Consider the following 25673-nt stretch of genomic DNA (forward strand, 5'->3'; position numbering starts at 1 on the left):
AATAATAATTGTGTCCTTCAAAAACTTTGCTTTCATCAAAGAATACTCCATTTGCAGCAATTGCAGCCTTGCAGACCCTTGGCATTCTAGTTGTGAATTTGTTGAGGTTATCTGAAGAGATTTCACCCCATGCTTCCTGAAGCACCTCCCACAAATTGGTTTGGCTTGATGGGCACTTCTTACATACCATACAGTCAAGCTGCTCCCACAACAGCTCAATAGGGTTGAGATCCGGTGACTGTGCTGGCCACTCCACTATAGACAGAATACCAGCTGACTGCTTCTTCTCTAAATAGTTATTGCATAGTTTGGAGCTGTGCTTTGGGTCATTGTCCAGTTATAGGAGGAAATTGGCTCCAATTAAGCGCCATCCACAGGGTATGGCATGGCATTGCAAAATGGAGTGATAACCTTCCTTCTTCAAGATCCCTTTTACCCTGTACAAATCTCCCACTTTACTACCACCAAAGTACCACCAGACCAGCACATTGCCTCCACCATGCTTGACAGATGTCATCAAGCACTCCTCCAGCATCTTTTCATTTTTTCTGCATCTCACGAATGTTCTTCTTTGTGATCTGAACACCTGAAACTTAGATTTGTCTGTCCATCACACTTTTTTCCAATCTTCCTCTGTCCAGTGTCTGTGTTCTTTTGCCCATTTTAAGCTTTTCTTTTTATTGGCCAGTCTGAGATATGGCTTTTTCTTTGCAACTCTGCTAGAAGGCCAGCATCCCGGAGTCGCCTCTTCACTGTTGACATTGAGACTGGTGTTTTGCAGGTACTATTTAATGAACCTGCCAGTTGAGGACGTGTGAGGCGTCGGTTTCTCAAACTAGACTCTCTAATGTACGTGTCCTCTTGCTCAGTTGTGCACCGGGGCCTCCCACTCCTCTTTCTATTCTGGTTAGTGCCAGTTAGACTGACAAGTTTCAGAAGAAAGTGCTTTGTTATTGGCCATTTTGAGCCTGTAAGCGAACCCATAAATGCTGATGCTCCAGATACTCAACTAGTCTAAATAAGGCCAGTTTTATTGCTTCTTTAATCAGAACAACAGTTTTTAGCTGTGCTAACATAATTGCAAAAGGGTTTTCTAATGATCAATTAGCCTTTTAAATTATAAACTTGGATTACTTAATCCAAGTGCCATTGGAACACAGGAGTGATGGTTGCTGATAATGGGCCTCTGTACGCCTGTGTAGATATTCCATAAAAAAATCTGCCGTTTCCAGCTACAATAGTCATTTACAACATTAACAATGTCTACACTGTATTGCTGATCAATTTGATGTCATTTTAATGGACAAAAAAAACGTGCTTTTATTTAAAAAACAAGGACATTTCTAAGTGACCCCAAACTTTGAACGGTAGTGGTGTACATTTGTAAAAAAAAAAATATATATATATAAATATATATTTTTTTTTAAATAGCATTTTCATAGACATACTTGAAAGCAAATAAGTAATTATTGCAAAAAAAGCAGGTTTAAATATTTAGTTAAAATAACGATATTATTAGTGGGTCTTATGGGTTGTGGAAAGCTTATATTTATGTATCATTTTTACAAGGCCTGAATTATTGCTGACTGATTGAAATGCAGTGTATTTTACCTTTAATTGTACAAAAAGCTTATTTTGAGATTATTATTATTATTATATATTTTTTGTTAGCTATATCATGAATCACCCTTAAGTTTGAAAAAAATAAATAGATATCTGACTTTTAGGCCGTATTGCCCAGCCCTAATAGCCACGTAATGTAAATACAAAGAACTTGCTTTCAGGGCATATTGAAGCAGCTGAATTTTGTGTCAGCCCTTTCAGTGTTGACTGTGTATTTAAATCACCAATACCCTTTGTTTTCATTCTTAATAAAATAATCTAGAAATTCCACCAGGCTGTAGTTAATAAGAGAGAACAGAGGTAAAACAAATTGCCTAGAGCGACTTACTGAAGTCAATCAGCATCTTCCCATAGCCCTGTCTCATGTACTGGGGCATGGTCAGGATGCAAGAGACGTTGTAATTGAGGAAAGAGTTCTTTTCCTGTAAGAACAGAGAATATGTGTATGAGTCTCATCTTTAAAACTAAAGTAATGACAGAGACATCGTAATAAAAAACAATAAAGCTCTAGCATAAACCGTATCAAAACGTCATGGGAGAAAGATTTATCGGGATCCCCATTAGCTAACGCTAATGGCAAAAACTAGTCTTACTGGGGTCCGACACATAACGTAAAAAACATTACAGACAGAAGACTTTACAATTGACATACATTTAAAAACATGACCATGTAGTGTGTGTGTATCTATCAGTTCCACATGCATGTCAATACATACACACAACAAGTAGGTCACATTTCAGTACATACACACAACAAGTAGGTCACATTTCAGTACATACACACAACAAGTAGGTCACATTTCAGTACATACACACAACAAGTAGGTCACATGTCAGTACATACACACAACAAGTAGACCACATTTCAGTACATACACACAACAAGTAGGTCACATGTCAGTACATACACACAACCAGTAGGTCACATGTCAGTGCATACACACAACCAGTAAGTCACATGGGGGAGAGGCGTTGTGCAGTGAGGTGTTGCTTTATTTGTTTTTGAAACCAGGTTTGCTGTTCACTTGCGCTATATGTGACAGAAGGGAGTTCCATGCAATCATGGCTCTGTATAATACTGTACATTTCCATGAACTTGTTCTGGACCAGGGGAGTGTGAAAAGACCCCTGGTGGCATGTCTGGTGGGGTAAGTGTGTGTCAGTGCTGTGTGTAAGTTGACTATGCAAACAATTTGGAAGTTCCAACACAATGTTTCTTATTAAAAGAAAAACCAGAAGTGATGCAGTCAGTCTTTCCTCCTCTTAGCCAAGAGAGACTGGCATGCATAGTATTCATATTAGCCCTCTGATTACAATGAAGAGAAAGACGTGCCGCACTGTTCTGGTCCAGCTGCAGCTTAACTAGGTCTTTCTTTGCAGCAGTTGACCATATGACTGGACAATAATAATAATAAAACTAGAACCTGCAAGACTTGCTTTGTGGAGTGTGGTGTCAAAAAAGCAGAGCATCTATTTATTACAGACAGACCTCTCCCCCATCTTCACAACCATTGACTCTATATGTTTTCACTATGACAGTTTACAATCCAAGGAAACACCAAGTAATTTAGTCTCCTCAACTTGTTCAACAGCCACACCATTAATTACTGATTCGGGTGAGGTCTAGAACTTAGGGAATGATTTGTACCAAATACAATGCTCTTAGTTTTAGAGATGTTACTGGTCACCCATTCCAAAACTGACTGCAACTCTTTGCTAAGGGTTTCAGTGACTTCATTAGCTGTGGTTGCTGATGCATATACGGTTCATCATCAGCATACATGGACACACATGCTTTGTTCAATGCCAGTGGCAGGTCATTGGTAAAACTAGAAAATAGTAGAGGGCCTAGAGAGCTGCCCTGCAGTACACCACACTTTACATGTTTGACATTTGTGAAGCTTCCATTAAAGAAAACCCTCTGAGTTATATTAGATAGCTTGCCGTACCGTGCATTTAGAGCTGATGTTGAATAGCCATAAAACATAAGTTCTCAACACAGGTTATAGTCAATAATACCAAAGTGCCTGTTCAGGGGCAGAACGACAGATTTGTACCTTGTCAGCTCAGGGGTTCGAACTTGCAACCTTTCAGTTACAACCGGCCTAGGCCGTCATTGAAAATAAGAATTTGTTCTTAACTGACTTGTCTTGTAAAATAAAAAAATAAAAATGTATAACTTGAACCAGATTACAGGCTGGTTACAGTGAGAAGCTTCCTCTTGAGCAGACAGCTTGATTCAGGTCCCCAAGAACGTAAACCCCTCTGTTTACATCACATACACTATCAAGCATTTCACACACATTATTTAGATACTGACTGTGAGCACGTGTTGACCTATAGCAACACCCCAAAATAATAGGCTTTAGATGAGGCAGGTGAACCTGCAACAATAACACTTGACATGTGATCTTCTCTAAGCATTACAGGGATATGGCTCTGAATATATACAGGCAACCACTATCATTGTGGAAGGAGTACAGTGGATGGGTGCCTTGGTCTTATTTTAAATGTTATTTACCTTAGAGAAGTATCCCACCAGATGGCAGCCTGTGTTGTCTGCCTCGGTCATAACGTAGAACAGAAAGGGTTCCACGTCGTAGTACAGCGTCTTGTGATCCAGGAAGAGCTTGGCGAGTAGACACAGGTTCTGGCAGTAGATCTGGAAAAGGAAACCACACCTTTTAAATTCCCTAAAGAGCTTGCCAGTGATAATAAAGCTTGTTTTATAGGACAGCCAGGCATTCCTGGGGTTAGGGACCATAGGCTGAAGAAGTGTGAGACTTTTTTTTAAAACCATGATTATTTCTTTGCTCTTTAGACCAGTACACCTATTTTGAGGAAAAAACAGACAAAGTAAAGTATGAGTCCAGGGTTAGAGAAAATGTATAGGCCCCTCACCTTGTTCTTCTTGCCGTCCACTTCAAAGACAGAGATGGCTCCCTTCCTGTAGACCTCATCTCCGGGTGGATGCTTCCACACACACTTGGCCTAACAAACACACAGGGAGACAACACCAATGATTTGCTAATTCAAATCCAATTATCCACTGACCTAGTCTGATATTTACAGCCTTATAATCATTTAAATCAATGATGTACAGGAGTGATGTATACTGAACAAATATATAAACACAACATGTAAATAAAGTGTTGGTCAAATGTTTCATGAGCTGAAATAAAATACTTTTAATACGCACGAAGCAGATTCCTCTAAAATGTTGTGCTCAAATGTGTTTACATACATCTCTGATTAAACAGCATGATCATTACACAGGTGCACCTTGTGCTGGGGACAATAATAGGCCAATAAAAGGCAGTTGTCACATAACACAATGCCAAAGATGTCTCAAGTTTTGAGGGGTCGAGCTGTTGCCAGATAATTAAATGTTCATTTCTCTACCATAAGCCACCTCCAACGCCGTTTTAGAGAATTTGGGAGTACGTCCAACCGGCCTCGCCCCTGCAGACCACGTCTAACCACGCCAGCCCAGGACCTCCACATCTGGATTCTTCACCTGCGGGATCATCTGAGACCAGCCACCCGGACAGCTGATGAAACTGTGGAGTATTCCTGTCCGTAATAAAGCCCTTTTGTTGGGAAAAACTCATTCCGATTGGCTGGGCCTGGCTCCCTAGTGGGTGGGCCTATGCCCTCCCAGGCCCACCGATAGCTGCCCCCCTGCCCAGTAATGTGAAATCCATAGATTAGGGCCTAATTTATTTATTTAAATGGACTGATATCCTTATATGAACTGTAACTCAGTAAAATAGTTCAATTGTTGCACGTTACGTTCATATTTTTGTTCAGTGTACGTAGTAAAACGATGGGGGAAATTATCATTTTTGACATGTAAACAACGCGAAAGCAACGCTACTGCCACCTTCTGGCCTGGAGTATTTTAACCAGGCTGAACCCCAATGTACAGCACTACAATGCATTCAGAAAGTATTCACACCAATTCACTTTTTCCAGATTTTCTTGTGTTACAAAGTGGGATTCAAATTGATTTGTCATTTTTTGTCAACAATCTCCCCAAAATACTCTGCAATATCAAAGTGGAAGTCAAATTCTTATATTTGTAAAAAGAAAAGTATAATAAATAAAACATTAATATATCTTGATTAGATAAATAGTCAATAGAATCAACTTGGCAGCGATTACAGCTGTGAGTCTTTCTGGGTAAGTCTCTAAGAGCTTTCCGCACTTGGATTGTGAAACATTTGCCTATTATTCTTTTCAAAATTCTTCAAGCTCTGTCACATTGTTTGTTGATAATTCCTAGACAACCATTTTCTGGTCTTGCCATAGATTTTGAAGCAGATATAAGTCAAAATTGTAACTCTGCCACTTTGCCTCAAACAGAACACTTTGTTTAGTGTCTTTCTGTTCTGTTTGCCTTGTAGCAAACAGAACAGAAAGTTTTGGCATATTTGTATTCTGTACAGGCTTCCTTCTTTTCACTGTCAAATAGGTTAGTATTGTGGAATAACTACAATGTTGTTGAGCCATCTTCAGTTTTCTCCTATCACAGCCATTAAACTCTGTTACCATTGGTAAAATCCCTGAGTGGTTTCCTTCCTCTCCGGTAACTGAGTTAGGAAGGACACCTGTATCTTTGTTGTGACTGGGTGTATTGATATACCATCTAAAGTGTAATGAATAACTTCACCATGCTCAAAGGGATATTCAATGTCTGATTTTTTTATTTATAGGTGCCCTTCTTTGCGAGGTATTGGAAAAAACCTCCCTGGTCTTTGTGAATCTGTGTTTGAAATTCAACGCTCGACTGAGGGACCTTACCTTATTGCACACAGAGTGAGTCTCTGCCACTTATTATGTGACTTAAACACATTTGTACTCTTGAACTTATTTAGGCTTGCTATAACAAATGGGTTGAATACTTATTGAGAAGAAATTTCAGCTTTTCATGTTTTACTAATTTGTAAAAATAAACTAAAAACATAATTCTACTTAGACATTATGGGTTATTGTGTGTAGGAAAGTGACCAAAAAAACCTTAATATAATCCATTTTAAATTCAGGCTATAACACTACATTTTGGGAAAAGTCAAGGGGTGTGAATACTTTCTATATGTATTAGTGGGTCAGCTTTTTGATCTCCCGCAATTGCCAATATCCCATTCGCAACCGCCCAACTATATGTGATAAAGTGAAAAGCTCAGGCCCGCAGCACCTGACCCTAACCCACAAATATAATGTGCTGTATAGTCAGAGATGCCAGAACAATTTATTGACAGGGGGTGCGGGATTATTATGATTATTAATTTGGATAGGCCTATGTTTCTGCTTATAATTTTCAACATTTTGGTAGGCTACTTGATAAACGTGTCTATAATTAGATACTTGCAGCGTCACTTGTCATCACTTGTTACCCCACATCAACAAAATGAATGATTAAATCTAGTTGACATCGGTAAAGTCTGCTTCTCTCACGCAGCAAAGAGGTTTAGAGACCAGGGAGAGAATATCATCAGCAGACATGCCAACCTTGATTATTTTTTATGAGTACCACTTCAGTGCGGCGGCTGCACCACCGGACCCCACAACGGTGCACTTGCGACACCCCCACTGGTCAAATCATAGGCAATGCACCCTTTTTAGCCTAATAATGATGTTGGCAGAAGACTGCCTCACTGTGAATGGTAGACTATAGACTGTTATGGGTACTTGGTAATTAGCTGCTCTTCAGTAGCAAACTAGAAATATGTTTAGATGTAAAATCAGAGCTCTCCCTGGGATTTTATGACAAGGTGGTGCTGATGTAGGCATAAGGTTGGGTAGGGCAGGAGGGGTCACTCTACTTCCCCCTCAAGAAATTGGAGCATTTTGCATTTTTGAAAAGCCTGAAACTGCCATTTCCTGAAACCTAGAGCCTTAAATTCTATCATATTTAGCCAGCACAGACGTTTTGTGTTTGATCCTAAATGATATTGAGGTGGTCTCAATGACACACCTGTAGTCTATTATTTATTTTCAAATCAAATCAAAGTTTGTCATGTGCGCCGAATACAACAGGTGTAACACCTTACAGTGAAATGCTTACTTACAGGCTCTAACCAATAGTGCGAAAAAGTAAAGAAATAAAACAACAGTAAAAAGACATTTGCAAGGCTATATACAGACAACGGTTAGTCAGGATTATTGAGGTAGTATGTACATGTAGGTTTTGGGCTGTTGAGAAGCCTTTTTGTCCTAGACTTGGCACTCCGGTACCGCTTGCCATGCGATAGTAGAGAGAACAGTCTATGACTGCGGTGGCTGGCGTCTTTGACAATTTTTAGGGCCTTCCTCTGACACCACCTGGTGTAGAGGTCCTGGATGGCAGGCAGCTTTGCCCCAGTGATGCACTGGGCCGTACGCACTACCCTCTGAAGTGCCTTGCGGTCGGAGGCCGAGCAATTGCCGTACCATGCAGTGATGCAACCGGTCAGAATTTCAGGACCCATGCCAAATCTTTTTAGTTTCCTGAGGGGGAATAGGCTTTGTCATGCCCTCTTCACGACTGTCTTGGTGTGTTTGGACCATTTTACTTTGTTGTTGATGTGGACACTAAGGAATTTGAAGCTCTCAACCTGCTCCACTACAGCCCCGTCGATGAGAATGGGGACGTGCTCAGTGCTCCTTTTCCTGTAGTCCACAATCATCTCCTTAGTCTTGGTTATGTTGAGGGATAGGTTGTTATTTTGGCAGCACCCGGCCAGGTCTCTGACCTCCTCTCTATAGGCTGTCTCGTCGTTGTCGGTGATCAGGCCTACCACTGTTGTGTCGTCTGCAAACTTAATGATGGTGTTGGAGTCGTGCCTGGCCTTGCAGTCGTGGGTGAACAGTGAGTACAGGAGGGGACTGAGCACACACCCCTGGGGAGCTCCAGTGTTAAGGATCAGCGTGGCAGATGTGTTGCTACCTTCGGAATAATTCAATTACTGGATGCAATGTAGTAGTCTAGCTTACTGTAGACTATTTGGAATATTATGAAACAACTGAACTAGGCCTATATGAGCTTGTTCCAGATTTCCATTCCTGACCTATTCCATCAAGTTAGGTCGGACTACTAGGCTACCATTCATTCAACATGCCTTGTCATTGGTGAACTAATTATCACATCATTGGCAATCTACTGTTGACCATACAGCTATATCAAGAGGACAGATCAAGAATTGGTTCATTAACATCGGCCTACTAATCTTTCACCGTCTAACATAACTTTCTGTGAAGGTCGTATTAGCTGAACAACTTTCTCGGCCTTTCCATCCAGGCAGAGGTGCACACTGAACTACCACAACACCGCACGTTTCCTTGCTTTTCAATGCGCTCGTGCCTACTATGGTGGCGGAGATCAAAGCATGTGCGGGCAAGAAAGTGCTTTTGCTTCGTTGACTAAACGCTGTAGCTAACTACCTTCTAAGTAATGACACCTTGGTTTAGGAGCTAACTCTGAAATAGTGGTTGTGCTTGACTAACACATTTTTTATTTATTTTAACCTTTAACTAGGCAAGTCAGTTAAGAACAAATTCTTATTTTACAATGACGGCCTACACCGGCCGAAGCCTCCCCTAACACGGAACGACGCTGGGCCAATTGTGCGCCGGGTTGTGATACAGCCCGGGATCGAACTAGGGTCTGTAGCCATTGGGGAGCTGCCCCACTCGGGAGCCTTACATTTTGGAAAATGGATTTCGCAAACAGTTCTTTCTCCATGTTCACTACCCTTTTTCCTCACACATCAGTGATATCAATGGTGGAGAGCTGCCATCTAGCTCGAGGGAGGAAAATAGTCAGAGGTGGCACCACATGTCCCAGAGTGATGTGGCGAAAAAAATATTCTGGGGCCTGTAGAATTTCCTGATCTGATAACCTACCCAGGTAAAACCCTGGAATTTAAATGGTATGATGTGATTAATCTGTTGTAAAAAGGTTGAAAATGATGGGACCAGAGTTTTTACTAATCAGGTCATATGGTTTTAAAAAAGCTCCTGGCCTTGTGGAGGATGGTGCCTAGGCCCGATTTTGGGAAACCCTGGGGTAGACTATACAGCAGCTGTTGTTAGTAGCCTACAGTTGATCAGTCTGAAAAATAGTCTTTGTTTTAATGCAATACAGCATGTCAGATCGCTAATGTTTAGGTGTATAAACTGCTACATTTATGAAAGAGTTTTTGCTTGTGTCTGTCGGGAATGATGTGTTATCAAGCTTGCTAAATAAATACCGGAGGAAAGTGGAGCACGCTTTGTACACGATCCGCGCGACCTGCGATTTCTGTGAATCTGATTGGTCAAGACACGCAGAGTGCAGTTACATGCACACAATAATCTGATTATTGTGGATAGTCAGATTAATATAATAGTTTGATTAAAACACTTACATACCTTGCAAGAACGATTTTCCTAAAAATCCTGTTTACATGGCAACATCTGAAATCAGGCTACCTGATGGCACTCTGAAAATGCTGAAAATCGCCAATCAAAATAAACATTTTAACACAAGAGTTTGGACATACCAACTTTACATGTGAAAACGACTTCTAAGACGCATTCATTCAGTTGTTCCAAAATGACTTTACTCGCACTAAAGAGGGAGGCTTGCTCAGCTGGTGCTACTGTAGCGCATGTACTGATCAAATACACCGCTGGACATCGGTTAAGGTGTTTACATGTCCTAATCATTCGAAAGACTGCTCAGAAAACCAGATGTTTTCCGTATGCTTACTTCGATTTTGACCTCATGCCGATTAAGATAAGCAGAGTATTTCATTATTAGTGTGCATTTAAACATACTCAAAAAGCCTGCAGCAGGACTCTGATATGAAGGACAGACATTGTGAGCGAGTTCACAAACCATGAGGCAAATTGGTAAAAAAATAAAAATACACTTTGCCCCTATTTTTAACGCTTTCCATCAATATATTTTATTAAACTAGTGCTGCGGCAAATACTGCCTCGCCACATATATTCCATTGGCCCTGAAAATAGTACTACGAATACGGGGAGTGCCTGACTGAAGAGCTAGACATTTTTCTCCTTGCCCAAGTCCTCCGATTAGCTCAGCACCAATTTCAGACACAATGTTCCGACGAGAAGCATATTTTTGGTGTCGTTTTTTTGTACCAGCATACTTTGACGTCAAAATGCGTACAGGTCTGCATTAGTTTGACCAGTTTAAAAGGGAATTAAAAGCAGTGAAAACACTCCAACATATTTCCGATAAGATTTTAGTTCGGGTTGGATGTATAATTTATGTGGTTGAAATACTAGCAGCTTTTATGATGCTGGTAAAGATAGAATCTTTAGATACATTCTCTAACAGCGCATTTATTCTCTCAAGATTCTGAAATAAATATATTATATTTCTCTACTCCTGTTCCCGAGTCAAAATGTACATTTGGTGTAACATTTTACTGCAAGAACGGCTTAATCTTGGATCGATGTTAACTTTTTCTGCCCAAGTTCCCAAAAGCATTTGGCAAATGGCGATTATTTGGCACGCATACAGTTAAGCCTAAACTTTAGGGCATATGGACCAACTCCAGATCAAAATTACAAAAGAAAAAACAAAATGTAGCCTATAGATATGAATTGCACAAGAATTATACATTTGGGATTTTTAATGCGTTGTTCTCTCTTTATTTAACCTACCCACCCACCTTTAATACACACAATATATCATGACCCTAAACCCGCCCGGCACACGGATATAACCGCGGAGACTGCGAGTTATGAATCAACACATGCATCACTAATGTGTACACAAAAAAAAGCATTGACTGACATTCTGGGCAGAGGTGTACCGCAGCCGACGGTCTTGGTGATCTGTTCATGCCTTAAGGGTGTAGTTACACGTAGCAACTTGGACGCAGCTTTAGTTGCTTGCAACTATGTTGCATTACGATTGATTCGTGCAACACTGCTACTGCTACTGCTACTGATAAGCAATTAATCTCCGACTTGGTTGCATCCAGTTGCAAACAATTCAACTTTGTGCAACTAGTTGCAAGAAACAGCCAATCAAAACAAATCATTTTGTCACATGATCCATTCCAAGGTTCGAACCCTATGTTTTTATGTCAACACAGCTGCCAGTGCTGCGGGAACCAATACAGAAGAGACATTAAGCCCAACGGGAGGTGTATAAATAAATATTGTCATCATGGCTAGTAAAGATTTATGTATATGGTTTGGCATGTTAAACATAATTTCTTATGTTAACCCAGACCTCTCTCTGACCAGATTCAACTGAAATTGTCCAACATGAACTGCATTAGTTGGCATAGCTCGTTGCTAGCTTGGTTAGCTCGTAGCGGTGCTGAAACGGTGCTGGCAATTTTATTTTGGCTAGCTAGCTAAATTGTACAGCCAGCTTATCTAACTCGATCCTTATACAAAAACCAAACGGTTGGATGAACAAATAATTTCTGAATTCACAATGTAACGCAGCAGATGACATTGGGTAAGTTTAGAACTCCCGAACATATGACAAAAGCAGCTTAAATTTGATTGGCTGTTGCATGCTATTTCAATTGCATTTGAGTTGTTTTGTGCACCAGCAGGGCTTGAGAAGATGTCACTCGTAACCTGCAACTGCAACTAAAATTGCGTGAAAGTTGCTTTGTGTAACACAAGCCTAAGAGGTGATAAGCCTGGCTCTTCCTTGTCTTACCATGTGTCGTCTCAGAATGGTCTGGCTCTTCATGTACTTGAGGCAGAACTCGCAGACGTAGAGGCGTCCCAGGCGGGCGTACTCCTCGGGGTAGGGCGAGTGGTACCAGGTGTCCAGCTCGTAGCGGCCGAACAGGATGGTCTTGATCATGTTGCTGCCCTCCGTGATCTGGCCCTGGATCCGCAGCCTCTCCTGTGGCGTTTTCAATAAGTGCGAAACAAGAGAGGTGAAATATGAAATTCTTCTAAACAACCAAGATGACCTTATCTACAATACAATCTATATCACTATTGGTTAATTACGAATGAAGGAGGTAGGTGCACCGAGGTTTTTCTCTTACCAGATCTTCAGATGCACGTGCCTGGGCTTTTCTGAAGAGCTCCAGGTCATATTCACTTGTGATGTTCTCCAGAAGAGGTTCTCTAGTGTTTCCGTGGCTCTGTCGATGCTCCTGTGGACGAGATGGAGAAATAAAACGGTTGGTTGATGGAGTGTTGATTGTGTCAATAAACCAAGTCTACATGACAACATCACAAAAACGACTTTTGAAATACGTTTCAAATTCCAAGACACCAAAATGTAAGATCTCCATAGCAAACATAATTGTCCCTTTAGTCATTTGAATATGTCTCACCATGTATTTCTCCTTCTGCTCCTTAGACAACCCAGAGTTCCTCCCTTTCCTCATCTCAGTCACCTGCTCTTTGTATCTAGTCTGTCTTGAAGTGGGCGTCTGGTGGACACAACAGAAATTCATTGCGATTTTTTTCCACTTCCAACATGATAAAATGTATCACCTTAAAAAGTATTCAATATTAATTTTACCTGGTGTCGTGTGGCGTGTCTGTTGCTTTCCTCCTGCACCTTTGCCTCTTCTTCGTGTTTCTCACGAGTGGTTGCTTTCACCTGTCAATAAAAAGGAAGAATACATTTATTGGGGAATTGATTCTCTGTGGTTCTCATCGTAGGAGACAATGAAGTTAATGTACCTCAAAAAACACATAACCAATGGAAAATATTGTTTTGACATATACCTTGCATTCATCAGCAGAGAGGTTGTGGTAAAGTGGGCATCCTGATACCGCAAAATGCCGTTCATGTTTCCCTGTTAGATGTCCTGCGAGAAACAAGAGAGGAAGAAAAGCAATGAGTTTACAGAGAATACATTTAATTGACTAGAATCATAACACGAATCATAACAAGTCTTGTTGAGCATCCAGTAAACTAGCAGTGGCGCCACTAACCAAATGGTGACTTATCTTACCCAATGAGTTGCATCCCGGCGTGGGACACTTCATGTTAAAATTGTAGGTCTCGTGGCAGCGACGGCGCTTGGGCCGGTGGGAGAGGTCCTTGTCAGAGTCTCTGAGGGCAGGGTCTTTGGCCAGGCTTTCATCGTGGGAGGCATTGGGGCTGGAGATGTCCAGCTCAGACTCAGACGACGGGGCGTTGCCTGTAGGCGTCAACGGTGGAGACTCGTCTTGCTTCACATCAAGTGTGTCTACATGGGTAGGTGGGAGAAACGGCACAACATTTAGCTACAAGGCAATGTATAGGGTGTCCAATAAAAACATAAAATGATGGGACCAATGGGTAAAATAACATGTTAAATGTGTAGATACACCTCTAAGAAAACCAATGCTCCATGTCTATCATAATCTGTTCAAAAGTTACTTTAGTTTTAACCCTTGTAGGATGGCCAAAACGTGGGTGAATAATTCAATGGAGGCCAGAGAAAAAAATTGGTAAAAAAAAAAAAATTGGGGAAAATATCATTGCGCCAGTTAGACTGGATTCTTTGTGAGAATTGTCATGCTGAACAGACCGCTCAAGTCACCTGCGTTGCAAAATAAATGTGTACACATACATGTTATTCAATCATTGCAGCCACACTGCTCACGCGCGCCAACGAGCGTCTGCGTTGCCAAGCGCTAAAATAGAAGTTGGTTCTATTTGTGGCGCAGAACGCAATGCAAGTCCTGCCTCTCCCATCTCCTCATTGGCTTTTAGAAGCATATACCCACATGCCATCTCATTAGTTATACCCACGTGGGTGATTGAAAGATGAATGGAGGTCGGTCGGTTGTGGTAATACACCTTATTATGAAAGTTAGATGCCAATTGCCATATAAAGTCCAAAGAAGAAAAAGCCTGGAAGGAGGACTAGAATGTTTATTTATTTATTTATTTCACCTTTATTTAACCAGGTAGGCAAGTTGAGAGCAAGTTCTCATTTACAATTGCGACCTGGCCAAGATAAAGCAAAGCAGTTCGACACATACAACAACGCAGAGTTACACATGGAGTAAAACAAACATACAGTCAATAATACAGTAGAAAATAAGTCTATATACAATGTGAGCAAGTGAGGTGAGATAAGGGAGGTAAAGGCAAAAAAGGCCATGGTGGCAAAGTAAATACAATATAGCGAGTAAAACACTGGAATGGTAGATTTGCAGTGGAAGAATGTGCAAAGTAGAGATAGAAATAATGGGGTGCAAAGGAGCTAAATAAATAAATACAGTAGGGAAAGAGGTAGATGTTTGGGCTAAATTACAGATGGGCTATGTGCAGGTGCAGTAATCTGTGAGCTGCTCTGACAGCTGGTGCTTAAAGCTGGTAAGGGAGATAAGTGTTTCCAGTTTCAGAGAGTTTTGTAGTTCGTTCCAGTCATTGGCAGCAGAGAAGTGGAAGGAGGGGCAGTCAAAGGAACAATTGGTTTTGGGGGTGACTAGAGAGATATACCTGCTGGAGCGCATGCTACAGGTGGGTGCTGCTATGGTGACCAGCGAGCTGAGATAAGGGGGGACTTTACCTAGCAGGGTCTTGTAGATGACCTGGAGCCAGTGGGTTTGGCGACGAGTATGACGCGAGGGCCAGCCAATGAGAGTATACAGGTCGCAGTGGTGGGAAGTATATGGGGCTTTGGGTGACAAAACGGATGGCACTGTGATAGACTGCATCCAATTTATTGAGTAGGGTATTGGAGGCTATTTTGTAAATGACATCTCCAAAGTCGAGGATTGGTAGGATGGTCAGTTTTACACGGGTATGTTTGGCAGCATGAGTGAAGGATGCTTTGTTGCGAAAGAGGAAGCCAATTCTAGATTTAACTTTGGATTGGAGATGTTTGATGTAAGTCTAGAAGGAGAGTTTACAGTCTAACCAGACACCTAGGTATTTGTAGTTGTCCACATATTCTAAGTCACAGCCGTCCAGAGTAGTGATGTTGGACAGGCGGGCAGGTGCAGGCAGCGATCGGTTGAAAAGCATGCATTTAGTTTTACTTGTATTTAAGAGCAATTGGAGGCCACAGAAGGAGAGTTGTATGGCATTGAAGCGCGCCTGGAGGGTTGTTAACACAGTGTCCAATCAAGGGCCAGAAGTATACAGAATGGTGTCAACTTGGCCAGGTCAATGAATACGGCTGCACAGTATTGTTTCTCCTCGATGGCAGTTAAGATATCGTTTAGGACCTTGGGCGTGGCTGAGGTGCACCCATGACCAGCTCGGAAACCAGATTGCATAGCGGAGAAGGTATGGTGGGATTCGAAATGGTCGATAATCTGTTTGTTGACTTGGCTTTCGAAGACCTTAGAAAGGCAGGGTAGGATAGATATAGGTCTGTAGCAGTTTGGGTCAAGAGTGTCCCTCCCTTTGAAGAGGGGGATGACCACAGCTGGTTTCCAATCTATGGGAATCTCAGACAACACGAAAGAGAGGTTGAACAGGCTAGTAATAGAGGTGGCAACAATTTCGGAAGATAATTTTAGAAAGAAAGTGTCCAGATTGTCTAGCCCGGCTGATTTGTAGGGGTCCAGATTTTGCCGCTCTTTCAGAACATCAGCTGACTGTATTTGGGAGAAGGAGAAATGGGGAAGGCTTGGGCGAGTTTCTGTGGGGGGTTCAGTGCTGTTGACCGGGGTAGGGGTAGCCAGGTGGAAAGCATGCCCAGCCGTAGAAAAATGCTTCTTGAAATTCTCAATTATAGTGGATTTATCGGTGGTGACAGTGTTTCCTATCCTCAGTGCAGTGGGCAGCTGGGAGGAGGTGTTCTTATTCTCCATGGACTTTACAGTGTCCCAGAACTTTTTTGAGTTTGTGTTGCAGGAAGCAAATTTCTGCTTGAAAAAGCTAGCCTTGGCTTTTGTAACTGCCTGTGTATATTGGTTTCTAGCTTCCCTGAAAGGTTGCATATCACGGGGGCTGTTCGATGCTAATGCAGAACGCCATAGGATGTTTTTGTGTTGGTTAAGGGCAGTCAGGTCTGGAGAGAACCAAGGGCTATATCTGTTCCTGGATCTAAATTTCTTGAATGGGGCATTTTTATTTACGATGATGAGGAAGGCATTTAAAAACAATAACCAGGCATCCTCTGCTGACGGGATGAGATCATTGTCCTTTCAGGAAACCCCGGCCATGTTGATTAGAAAGGCCTGCTCGCTGAAGTGTTTCAGGGAGCGTTTGACAGTGATGAGTGGAGGTCGTTTGACTGCTGACCCATTACGGATGCAGGCAATGAGGCAGTGATCGCTGAGATCTTGGTTGAAGACAGCAGAGGTGTATTTAGAGGGGAAGTTGGTTAGGATGATATCTATGAGGGTGCCCGTGTTTACGGCTTTGGGGTGGTACCTGGTAGGTTCATTGATAATTTGTGTGAGATTGAGGGCATCAAGCTTAGATTGTAGGATGGCTGGGATGTTAAACATGTTCCAGTTTAGGTCGCCTAGCAGCACGAGCTCTGAAGATAGATGGGGGGCAATCAGTTCACATATGGTGTCCAGAGCACAGCTGGGGGCAGAGGGTGGTCTATAGCAGGCAGCAACGTTGAGAGACTTGTTTTTCGAGAGGTGGATTTTTAAAAGTAAAAGTTCAAATTGTTTGGGTACAGACCTGGAAAGTTGGACAGAACTCTGCAGAATCTTTGCAGTAGATTGCAACACCGCCCCCTTTGGCCGTTCTATCTTGTCTGAAAATGTTGTAGTTAGGGACGAAAATGTCAGAATCTTTGGTGGTCTTCCTAAGCAAGGATTCAGACACGGCTAGAACATCCGGGTTGGCAGAGTGTGCTAAAGCAGTGAATAAAACAAACTTAGGGAGGAGGCTTCTAATGTTAACATGCATGAAACCAAGGCTTTTACGGTTACAGAAGTCATCAAAAGAGAGCACCTGGGGAATAGGAGTGGAGCTAGGCACTGCAGGGCCTGGATTCACCTCTACATCACCAGGGGAACAGCTGTGAGAAAAAAAAGCTAAAAGCTATGAGAATTGGTCGTCTAGAACAGAGAGTAAAAGGAGGTTTCTGGGGGCGATAAAATAGCTTCACGGAATAATGTACAGACAAAGGTATGGTAGGATGTGAATACAGTGGAGGTAAACCTAGGTATTGAGTGATGATTAGAGAGATTTTGTCTCTAGAAACATAATTAAACCAGATGATGTCATCGCATGTGTGGGTGGTGGAATTGAAAGGTTGGATAATGTATAGTGAGCAGGGCTAGAGGCTCTACAGTGAAATAAACCAATAAACACTAACTAGAACAGCAATGGACAAGGCATATTGACATTAAGGAGAGGCATGCTTAGTCGAGTGATCATAAGGGTCCAGTTAGTAGTGAGGTTGGTTGGGGTCAAATGACTAGAAATGATTCAGATGACCATTTTATGTGTGGACTAATTGTCGGAGCTTGTGCATTTCAGGCAAAATAACAACTCAACGTTTATATCCCAGGACAAATTAGCTATCAACAACAAGCTAGCTAGCTAAATTGCCATAAATATTTAATGCTTTTCGACCTGTCCCCAAATTAATATAGATGGTTCAGAGTTCATTTTGATATTTCAACCTGCGTGTCCTGATCGCGTCTGGTGTGGGTGGACAAAATCAACATGCGGTGAGCGGTCTGGATGTAACGCTAACTGACAGGCTCACTGTTGAACTCGTCTTTCTTCTCAAATCCGAAGAACATAAAACAATATAGAGGTAAGTTAGATATTGATTTTGAGACATGGCAAGCAGTATGTTCATATTGTAGTATACGCTTTTAATATTAATGCGAAATTCCATTCACAAAAACAAGCGTATTTTTGTAAATTGTCAACGGAGAGTACCGCAAGCTTTTTATTTTCAAATCCTTTCACATTTAATCTAGCTCATATCATATTAATTTTGCGACCCGCGGATACAACTATGCAGACACCACCACAACATGTAAAATCCACAAAAGTCGATAGGAGAATGCGGTGGCACTCTGTCAACAGAGCTCGGTGCTTATTATCGGATGTGTTAGGTTACGAAATCTGAAGTTTTGTATATAATGTTAATGATACGTTAGAGAAAGACCCCACTAAACAATTCAGAACATGAAGAATCATATTTCTCTTGGTAAAATGTATTTTACAACAAATTTCATCACCAAATCGCAATTTCTTCCACTCTGTGCGGAGTGGGTGTCAGAGTTTCTGTTAGCCGGTAATAACCAGGAGAAGAAGAAGAAAAAGTCCCATTGCGAAATAATACTTTTTAGCCTAGTCATTGATAGAAAGACCAGTCGATGTAATTTGACTGGTCATGCTTATCGGTCTAGGTGAATTTGCATAATTTAGTGGAATTAAATTGCAGAGTTTATACAGTATATTCAATATGTAGCCCATGTTATTTATTAGACTCGTACAGCATACAGATACAGAGCCTTTGAGAGGAAAATCTGTCAGACAGTGCAAGAGCTGCTGCTGCAGTACTCTGAAAAATTGGGGGTCAAATCATGACGTCAGCCATCTTCAGGTCGGAAAATCTGAGCTCTAGAAAGAGGCCAGAGTTCCCGAGTTGAACGTTCAAAACTATTTTTCCCCCAGTCAGAGCTGTTTTTTTCCCCCCAGTTGATGAACTACCATATTCTAAATATGATTTCTGTCATTCTGAGCACAGTGGGTGGACCACCTAATCAGGTTACCCACCCATGCATATGGGTCTGGTACATGTCTTCATTGTCCGGTAACTTTTTATTTTGCCGGTCACATGTCCGACCAGACTTTTTCCTAACAGAACCCTGGTGGGTGGACACCCTACAATGTAGGATACAATAATGGAATCTTTTAGCAATTCTTAGCCCCCACAAGGTCTCGACAGGTGACTGTCTCACTGTTAGCTAGCAAAATTATTTCAATTGCAATGTAGGTTTTGATTCACAGCTAAAGCATCCATCCCATGGCTTTACCTTGTGAGCTTTGGCTGAGGCGCAGAGATGCTCTTGTGAGGCGTGTTCTCTTGGGTATGTTTCCATCACTCTCCGAGCTGTTCGTCTGTTCCCGCTCAGCAGAAGAGTCTGAATCTTCAGTCCCATCAGAGCCGCTCCCCACATGCACTCTCTGTGAGAAAATGAAATAAAGCAGGATTAGTAAAGTTAATGCTAGAACAGAAGATAGCTAGCCATTTACTTTCCATGGTGGCTCTAACGTTAGCTATAAGTTAGCTTGCTAGAAGATACTCACCCTACCGTTAAGCTTGTTTACACTGAGCTGCCCTGAGGTCGGAACGCAACCATGGATACATTAATACAGGGAGCCGGAAAGCGTACCTCGATGCAGGGATGGGATATGCCACTGTACTCCAAAATGTACCTTTATCCACACTGACAAGATTGAAATACTGCTAGTTTTCCTGGAAAACTACCCTTGCTGTCCTCATGCTAGCTAGCAGTAGCCACCACAGCCATTTTGGAATGGCAGTGTCAGCCAATCAGCTCCTTTGTTGTTAAACGCAACGTGCCATTCTGTAATGGTTTCTGTGGCTACTGGTTGGGTGTTAGGGAAATAAATGAAACTGGGGTTCTGGTGTTATATTTTGTATTCCATGTTATATAGAAGCTTATTAGGAACACATAATACTTTATTTCATGAGGATAGGATTCTTAACTTCTACACATTTTGTTCAATATCTCAAGATAGGGTGGTCATATTATTAACAAATTATTCAATTAAAATGCTCTATTATGCAAATTAGGCAGTACGGAATACATAATTACAGTCATTTAAGACCAATCATTTAAGGTAGGCTTATCATATTATTAACAAATCTTCATTATTTATGCAAAACTGAGTTTGTAACCATTTGAAACATTTTATGAAACTAGCATACTACTTTATGCAAATTAGACACACACACACCATCCCCACTCACGCACCCACTCACACACATCACCCCCCACCAACACAGCCTTACATAGACACACACTTCTCAGCAAGCCCACACACTCACACAGCAGCACCCCCACCAACAGACACTCACAGCCTAACACAGACGCCCACTTCTCACTAAATCAGAACTGTAACACAGAAGGCTACCAGTCTATAAAATTGCTTACTTCTGGTAGGCCTAGACCTGAGTTGGGTTACATTGTAATGATATTTTCAGTCAAAAGATGTCCGATGACCCTGAAACACCCTTAGGACTTTCCCATACTCCTTGGCAATACAATATCACATCAATTTTACTCTGATAGCTTGAGGAATACCCATCGCAAAGAGCAAATATGAACACACTGATTTCGAGGGTTTCACAAAAAAGGCTGTCCAACCGATTTGAACGTTCTTAGCACGGCGCTTGCTTTAAATTTAGGCTCATATCATGTTAATATCATAACATACAGTATTGGGATTTTAAGACATGGTTAACAACTGCCACGTTGTTTTCAAATGATTTATCATGTATTTTGACGACCACATTATTGACATTTAGTGAAAATTATTGTATTGTATAATTATTGTACTACGTCCATTGTTTGTTGCTTCACCTTAGCCCAATATTGGACTAAAGGAGCCTAACATTACTCCTTTGTCCAAGGACCTTACATGTTCTGTTTAAAGGGTGAATTGGCTCTGGAAGTCAAAACAGGCAAATACTCCATCTAAACGGGAATCGATTCTCAATTGCAGTACGGTCCTAGAAACATAAATCCCTTTACGTTCATATCACAACAAAATAATTTCACAAATGCAAAATAAACACTTACTGTACACTGTTTTAACTAGTTTTAACACAGTTGCAGCCGACAGTATTTTTCAGTGGCAACACATTTGTGGCATCTGTCTTCCGTTTACACACAGGTGTTTCAAAAATGCAAACAACAAATTAGCACACTGTGTCTTTCTTCTGTTTTCCATAAACAAGCACTGTAACATGGAAATATGGCTGTGTGGAAATCCTAACCCTATAAAAAGGTGTGTATCAATTAAATATTTAGTTTTTTGAAAACTATTTCTCGGCAATGTGAAAGATAAGGTCCTTATTGTTCCAAAACCAACCATGCGTGTCAAAGTTCTGACCGAGTGTTGTGGCTCTTAACAAAACTCCCCCCTACAGAAGACACCTTCCGCCAATTACTTTTATGTGTAATGTAATAGAACTGAGAGTCATAATCAAGGCCGACTAACATCCTACTACTGGTAGCTAGCATGAGGACGAACGTTTTCTGTGGAAACTATAAGTATTTCAATCTTCTCGGTGAAGTAGTGTGGAAAAGTTAAATGTGGGATATCCCAACCTTGCATTGAGGTACATTTTCCGACCCATATCTCGCTCTGACTCCATGGTGTCTAAAAGGGCTGCCTGGTCAAGCAGAGGTCTGCATTGACCATGCAGCATTTAAAGTGATACGGCCTCTGCAGAAGTCAGGGCATTCATACTTCTTGTGTTGTGAAGGAAGTCAAGGAAGTGAGTTTGTGTTTATACAGGACCCACCTACTGTAAACCAATCATGTCAATGAGGAGCTATATATTGAGCCCTCAACATTGTTACAACATTTGGGAGGCACACAGCAATGCGGTTTGGCCTCTGCATGCCTACGGAGGCTGCGCAATTGAGCCACACCCTCCATACAGAACCTCCCCCACATTTTCGGATCAAGTACACATGGGCTTTTAATGTAAGCAAGATTGTGTTCCGACCTCAGTGCAGCTCAGTGTTAACAAGCGTAACGGTAGGGTCAGTATCTTCTGGCATTATCTAAATGAGCTAGAAGTAGAATTATCGCTACTTCATCAGTAGCTAATAAACAATTTGCCAACGTTAGATTATTTAACGTTAATGTATCAAATTCTAATAATTGAGATATACAGTTAAGTAGTTAGTAGCTACCCGCGCCACGATAAAATATGACCGTAAACACAGCCTAGCTAGCTGGTAACGTTAGTACAACACAATATTAGCATCAGCTATCTAGCTTATAAGCGTAAAAAGAGGCCATCTTGGCTAGCTAACTAATGGTTATGCATTTTGTTTATATACAAGATAACGTTAGCTAACAACGTAAAATACTTTCAAATCGACCCAATAGAAACGCGCCTTTCAGCAACGTTATGCTAGCATAGCTAACTGTTCTAGCTAGCTAAATTACCGGTATTTGACTTGGTTAGCTTATCCAGCTAGCCATCTTCCGACATATATTTGTCTTACCTGTCTTCTACGGGGCATTTTTGCCTTGAGAAACTACGTATAATAGCTGCTGCGGTTGGACCTAGTTTAGATGAGATTTTTACTTTAAAAGTTTGTATGTACACACAATATTAGCTAGCTATGTCTCGCGCCACATCTTCTGGTTGGAACACCTCTTGTGTTTTTGTGTAATGTGGCATGGGTGGCATGACACAGTACATGGTCCAAGCCAATGATCTACATAAAACCAAAAATCATTGGTCTAAACCCAAAACCTTTGATAAAGGTACAGTACAAGTCTGTGTCTTTCTTTCCAATTTGTATGACTCTTTTACAGTTCTACTAGATTACATACATTGATACGAGTTGTAAAGCTATCTGTGCTATGGGAGAACTATGTGTTGTCTGATACCAAAACCAAAGAAAATGTTATCCCACTGGTTGGTTGTAACAATACAGTCTATATGGTAACAAGCCTATTTGTTCTTCTCAAGGTCACTGCTCATCAAAGGGTAAATACATACATTAGCTGGGACACCATCAAAGCCTATCTTTGCATCTATTTGATATTTGTCTCTGGACCATTGTTTGTGGTAACAAAGTAGTTAGTATCACTGCAAAACAGAAACTTCCTTTATCATCTTAAGACACTGTTTGTGTCATTCAATCAAACAGTAAGTACCATGGCACTAGGCTCAATCATTTACAGTTGAAGTCGGAAGTTTACATACACTTAGGTTGGAGTCATTAAAACTCGTTTTTCAACCAATCCACAAATTTCTTGTTAACAAACTAGTTTCGGCAAGTCGGTTAGGACATCTACTTTGTGCAAGACACAAGTAATTTTTCCAACAATTGTTTACAGACAGATTATTTCACTTAATTTGAGTCAATTGGAGGTGTACCTGTGGATGTATTGCAAGGCCTACCATCAAATTTAGTGCCTCTTTGGTTGACATCATGGTAAAAATCAAAGAAATCAGCCAAGACCTCCACAAGTCTGGTTCATCCTTGGGAGCAATTTCCAAACGCCTGAAGGTACCACGTTCATCTGAACAAACAATAGTATGCAAGTATAAACACCATGGGACCACACAGCCGTCATACCACTCAGGAAGGAGACTCGTTCTGTCTCCTAGAGATGAACGTACTTTGGTGCAAAAAGTGCAAATCAATCCCAGAACAACAGCAAAGGACCCTGTGAAGATGCTGGAGGAAACAGGTACAAAAGTATCTATATCCACAGTAAAAAGAGTCCCTATATTGACATAACCTTAATAGCCGCTCCACAAGGAAGAAGCCTCAGCTCCAAAACCGCATAAAAAAAGCCAGACTACGGTTTGCAACTGCACATGGGGACAAAGATCTTACTTTTTGGAGAAATGTCCTCTGGCCATATTGACCATCATTATGTTTGGAGGAAAAAGGGTGAGGCTTGCAAGCCGAAAAACACCATCCCAACCGTGAAGCACGGGGGTGGCAGCATCATGTTGTGGTGGTGCTTTGCTGCAGGAAGGACTTGTGTACTTCACAAAATAGATGACATCATGAGGGAGGAAAATTATGTCCAAATGGACAATGACCCCAAGCATACTTCCAAAGTTGTGGCAAAATGGCTAGAGCGAAGGTATTGGAGTGGCCATCATAAAGCCCTGACCTCAATCCTATAGAAAAGTTGTGGGCAGAACTGAAGAAGTGTGTGCAAGCAAGAAGGCCTACATACCTGACTCAGTTACACCAGCTCTGTCAGGAGTAATGGGCCAAAATTCACCCAACTTATTGTGGGAAGCTTGTGGAAGGCTACCTGAAATGTTTGACCCAAGTTAAACAATTTAAAGGCAAGCTACCAAATACTAATTGAGTGTATGTTAACTTCTGACCCACTGGGAATGTGATGAAAGAAATAAAAGCTTAAATAAATCATTTTCTCTACTATTATTCTGACATTTCACATTCTTAAAATAAAGTGGTGATCCTAACTGACCTAAGACGGAATTTGTACTCGGATTAAATGTCAGGAATTGTGAAAAACTGAGTTTAAATGTATTTGGCAAGGTGTATGTAAACTTCTGACTTCAACTGTATATTCAGCATTAACCTTGGTAAAGCAAGAGAGAGAAAAATCCTAGTGCTGTGCCACATTTCCTAGAGTACAGATGATGAACAATAGCATGTTAAAGAAATCACTTGAAATCCCTCCATCTAATTTATCTCTCATGCATTCTTAATGTTCTATTTTTCTATTGCTGAACAGTGCACACACATCCTTTCTTTAGAATAAATACACACAGGACAATGTGTAACGCTGTACCTAAAACAAAAAAGTAGGCCTGGATGCTGCTGATAGCATGAACAATGCCAACGCATTAGGCTAACCTCCAAAGAATGTGAAGAAACTAACATTTGGAGAAGGTAAACAGCCTTTATTAAATGACATACATCGCATAGGGCCCTAGCCTAGGCCTATTGGGCAGACAGACATATCCTTTATTAAATGACATACATAGCATAGGGCCCTAGCCTAGGCCTATTGGGCAGACAGACATATCCTTTATTAAATGACATGCATAGCATAGGGCCCTAGCCTAGGCCTATTGGGCAGACAGACATATCCTTTATTAAATGACATACATAGCATAGGGCCCTAGCCTAGGCCTATTGGGCAGACAGACATATCCTTTATTAAATGACATACATAGCATAGGGCCCTAGCCTAGGCCTATTGGGCAGACAGACATATCCTTTATTAAATGACATACATAGCATAGGGCCCTAACCTAGGCCTATTGGGCAGACATACATATCCTTTATTAAATGACATACATAGCATAGGGCCCTAGCCTAGGCCTATTGGGCAGACAGACATATCCTTTATTAAATGACATACATAGCATAGGGCCCTAGCCTAGGCCTATTGGGCAGACAGACATATCCTTTTT

At 41.3% G+C, this 25673-nt stretch overlaps 1 protein-coding gene across 2 annotated transcripts in view; it reads right to left on the minus strand.

Moving 5' to 3' along the window:
• LOC115143922 (histone acetyltransferase KAT7-like) overlaps positions 1-22934 on the minus strand; it is a 28858-nt gene extending 5924 nt beyond the window's left edge. Inside the window, exons 1-11 of one of the 2 annotated variants that reach the window (XM_029684393.2) lie at positions 22756-22934; positions 19519-19669; positions 13566-13802; positions 13336-13418; positions 13127-13207; positions 12936-13034; positions 12642-12752; positions 12302-12493; positions 4525-4614; positions 4145-4285; positions 1952-2045 (exon numbers count right to left, since the gene is read on the minus strand). In XM_029684393.2, the coding sequence (XP_029540253.1) occupies positions 1952-2045; positions 4145-4285; positions 4525-4614; positions 12302-12493; positions 12642-12752; positions 12936-13034; positions 13127-13207; positions 13336-13418; positions 13566-13802; positions 19519-19669; positions 22756-22773 (1297 nt within the window). In that variant the 5' untranslated portion in view covers positions 22774-22934. Of the gene's footprint in view, positions 1-1951; positions 2046-4144; positions 4286-4524; positions 4615-12301; positions 12506-12641; positions 12753-12935; positions 13035-13126; positions 13208-13335; positions 13419-13565; positions 13803-19518; positions 19670-22755 lie in introns of both variants that reach the window. The other variant, XM_029684392.2, reaches the window with a different exon arrangement.
• Positions 22935-25673: the final 2739 nt, after the last annotated feature.

The sequence above is a fragment of the Oncorhynchus nerka genome, linkage group LG16, assembly GCF_034236695.1.
Source record: "Oncorhynchus nerka isolate Pitt River linkage group LG16, Oner_Uvic_2.0, whole genome shotgun sequence".
NCBI classification, from domain to species: Eukaryota; Metazoa; Chordata; class Actinopteri; order Salmoniformes; family Salmonidae; genus Oncorhynchus; species Oncorhynchus nerka.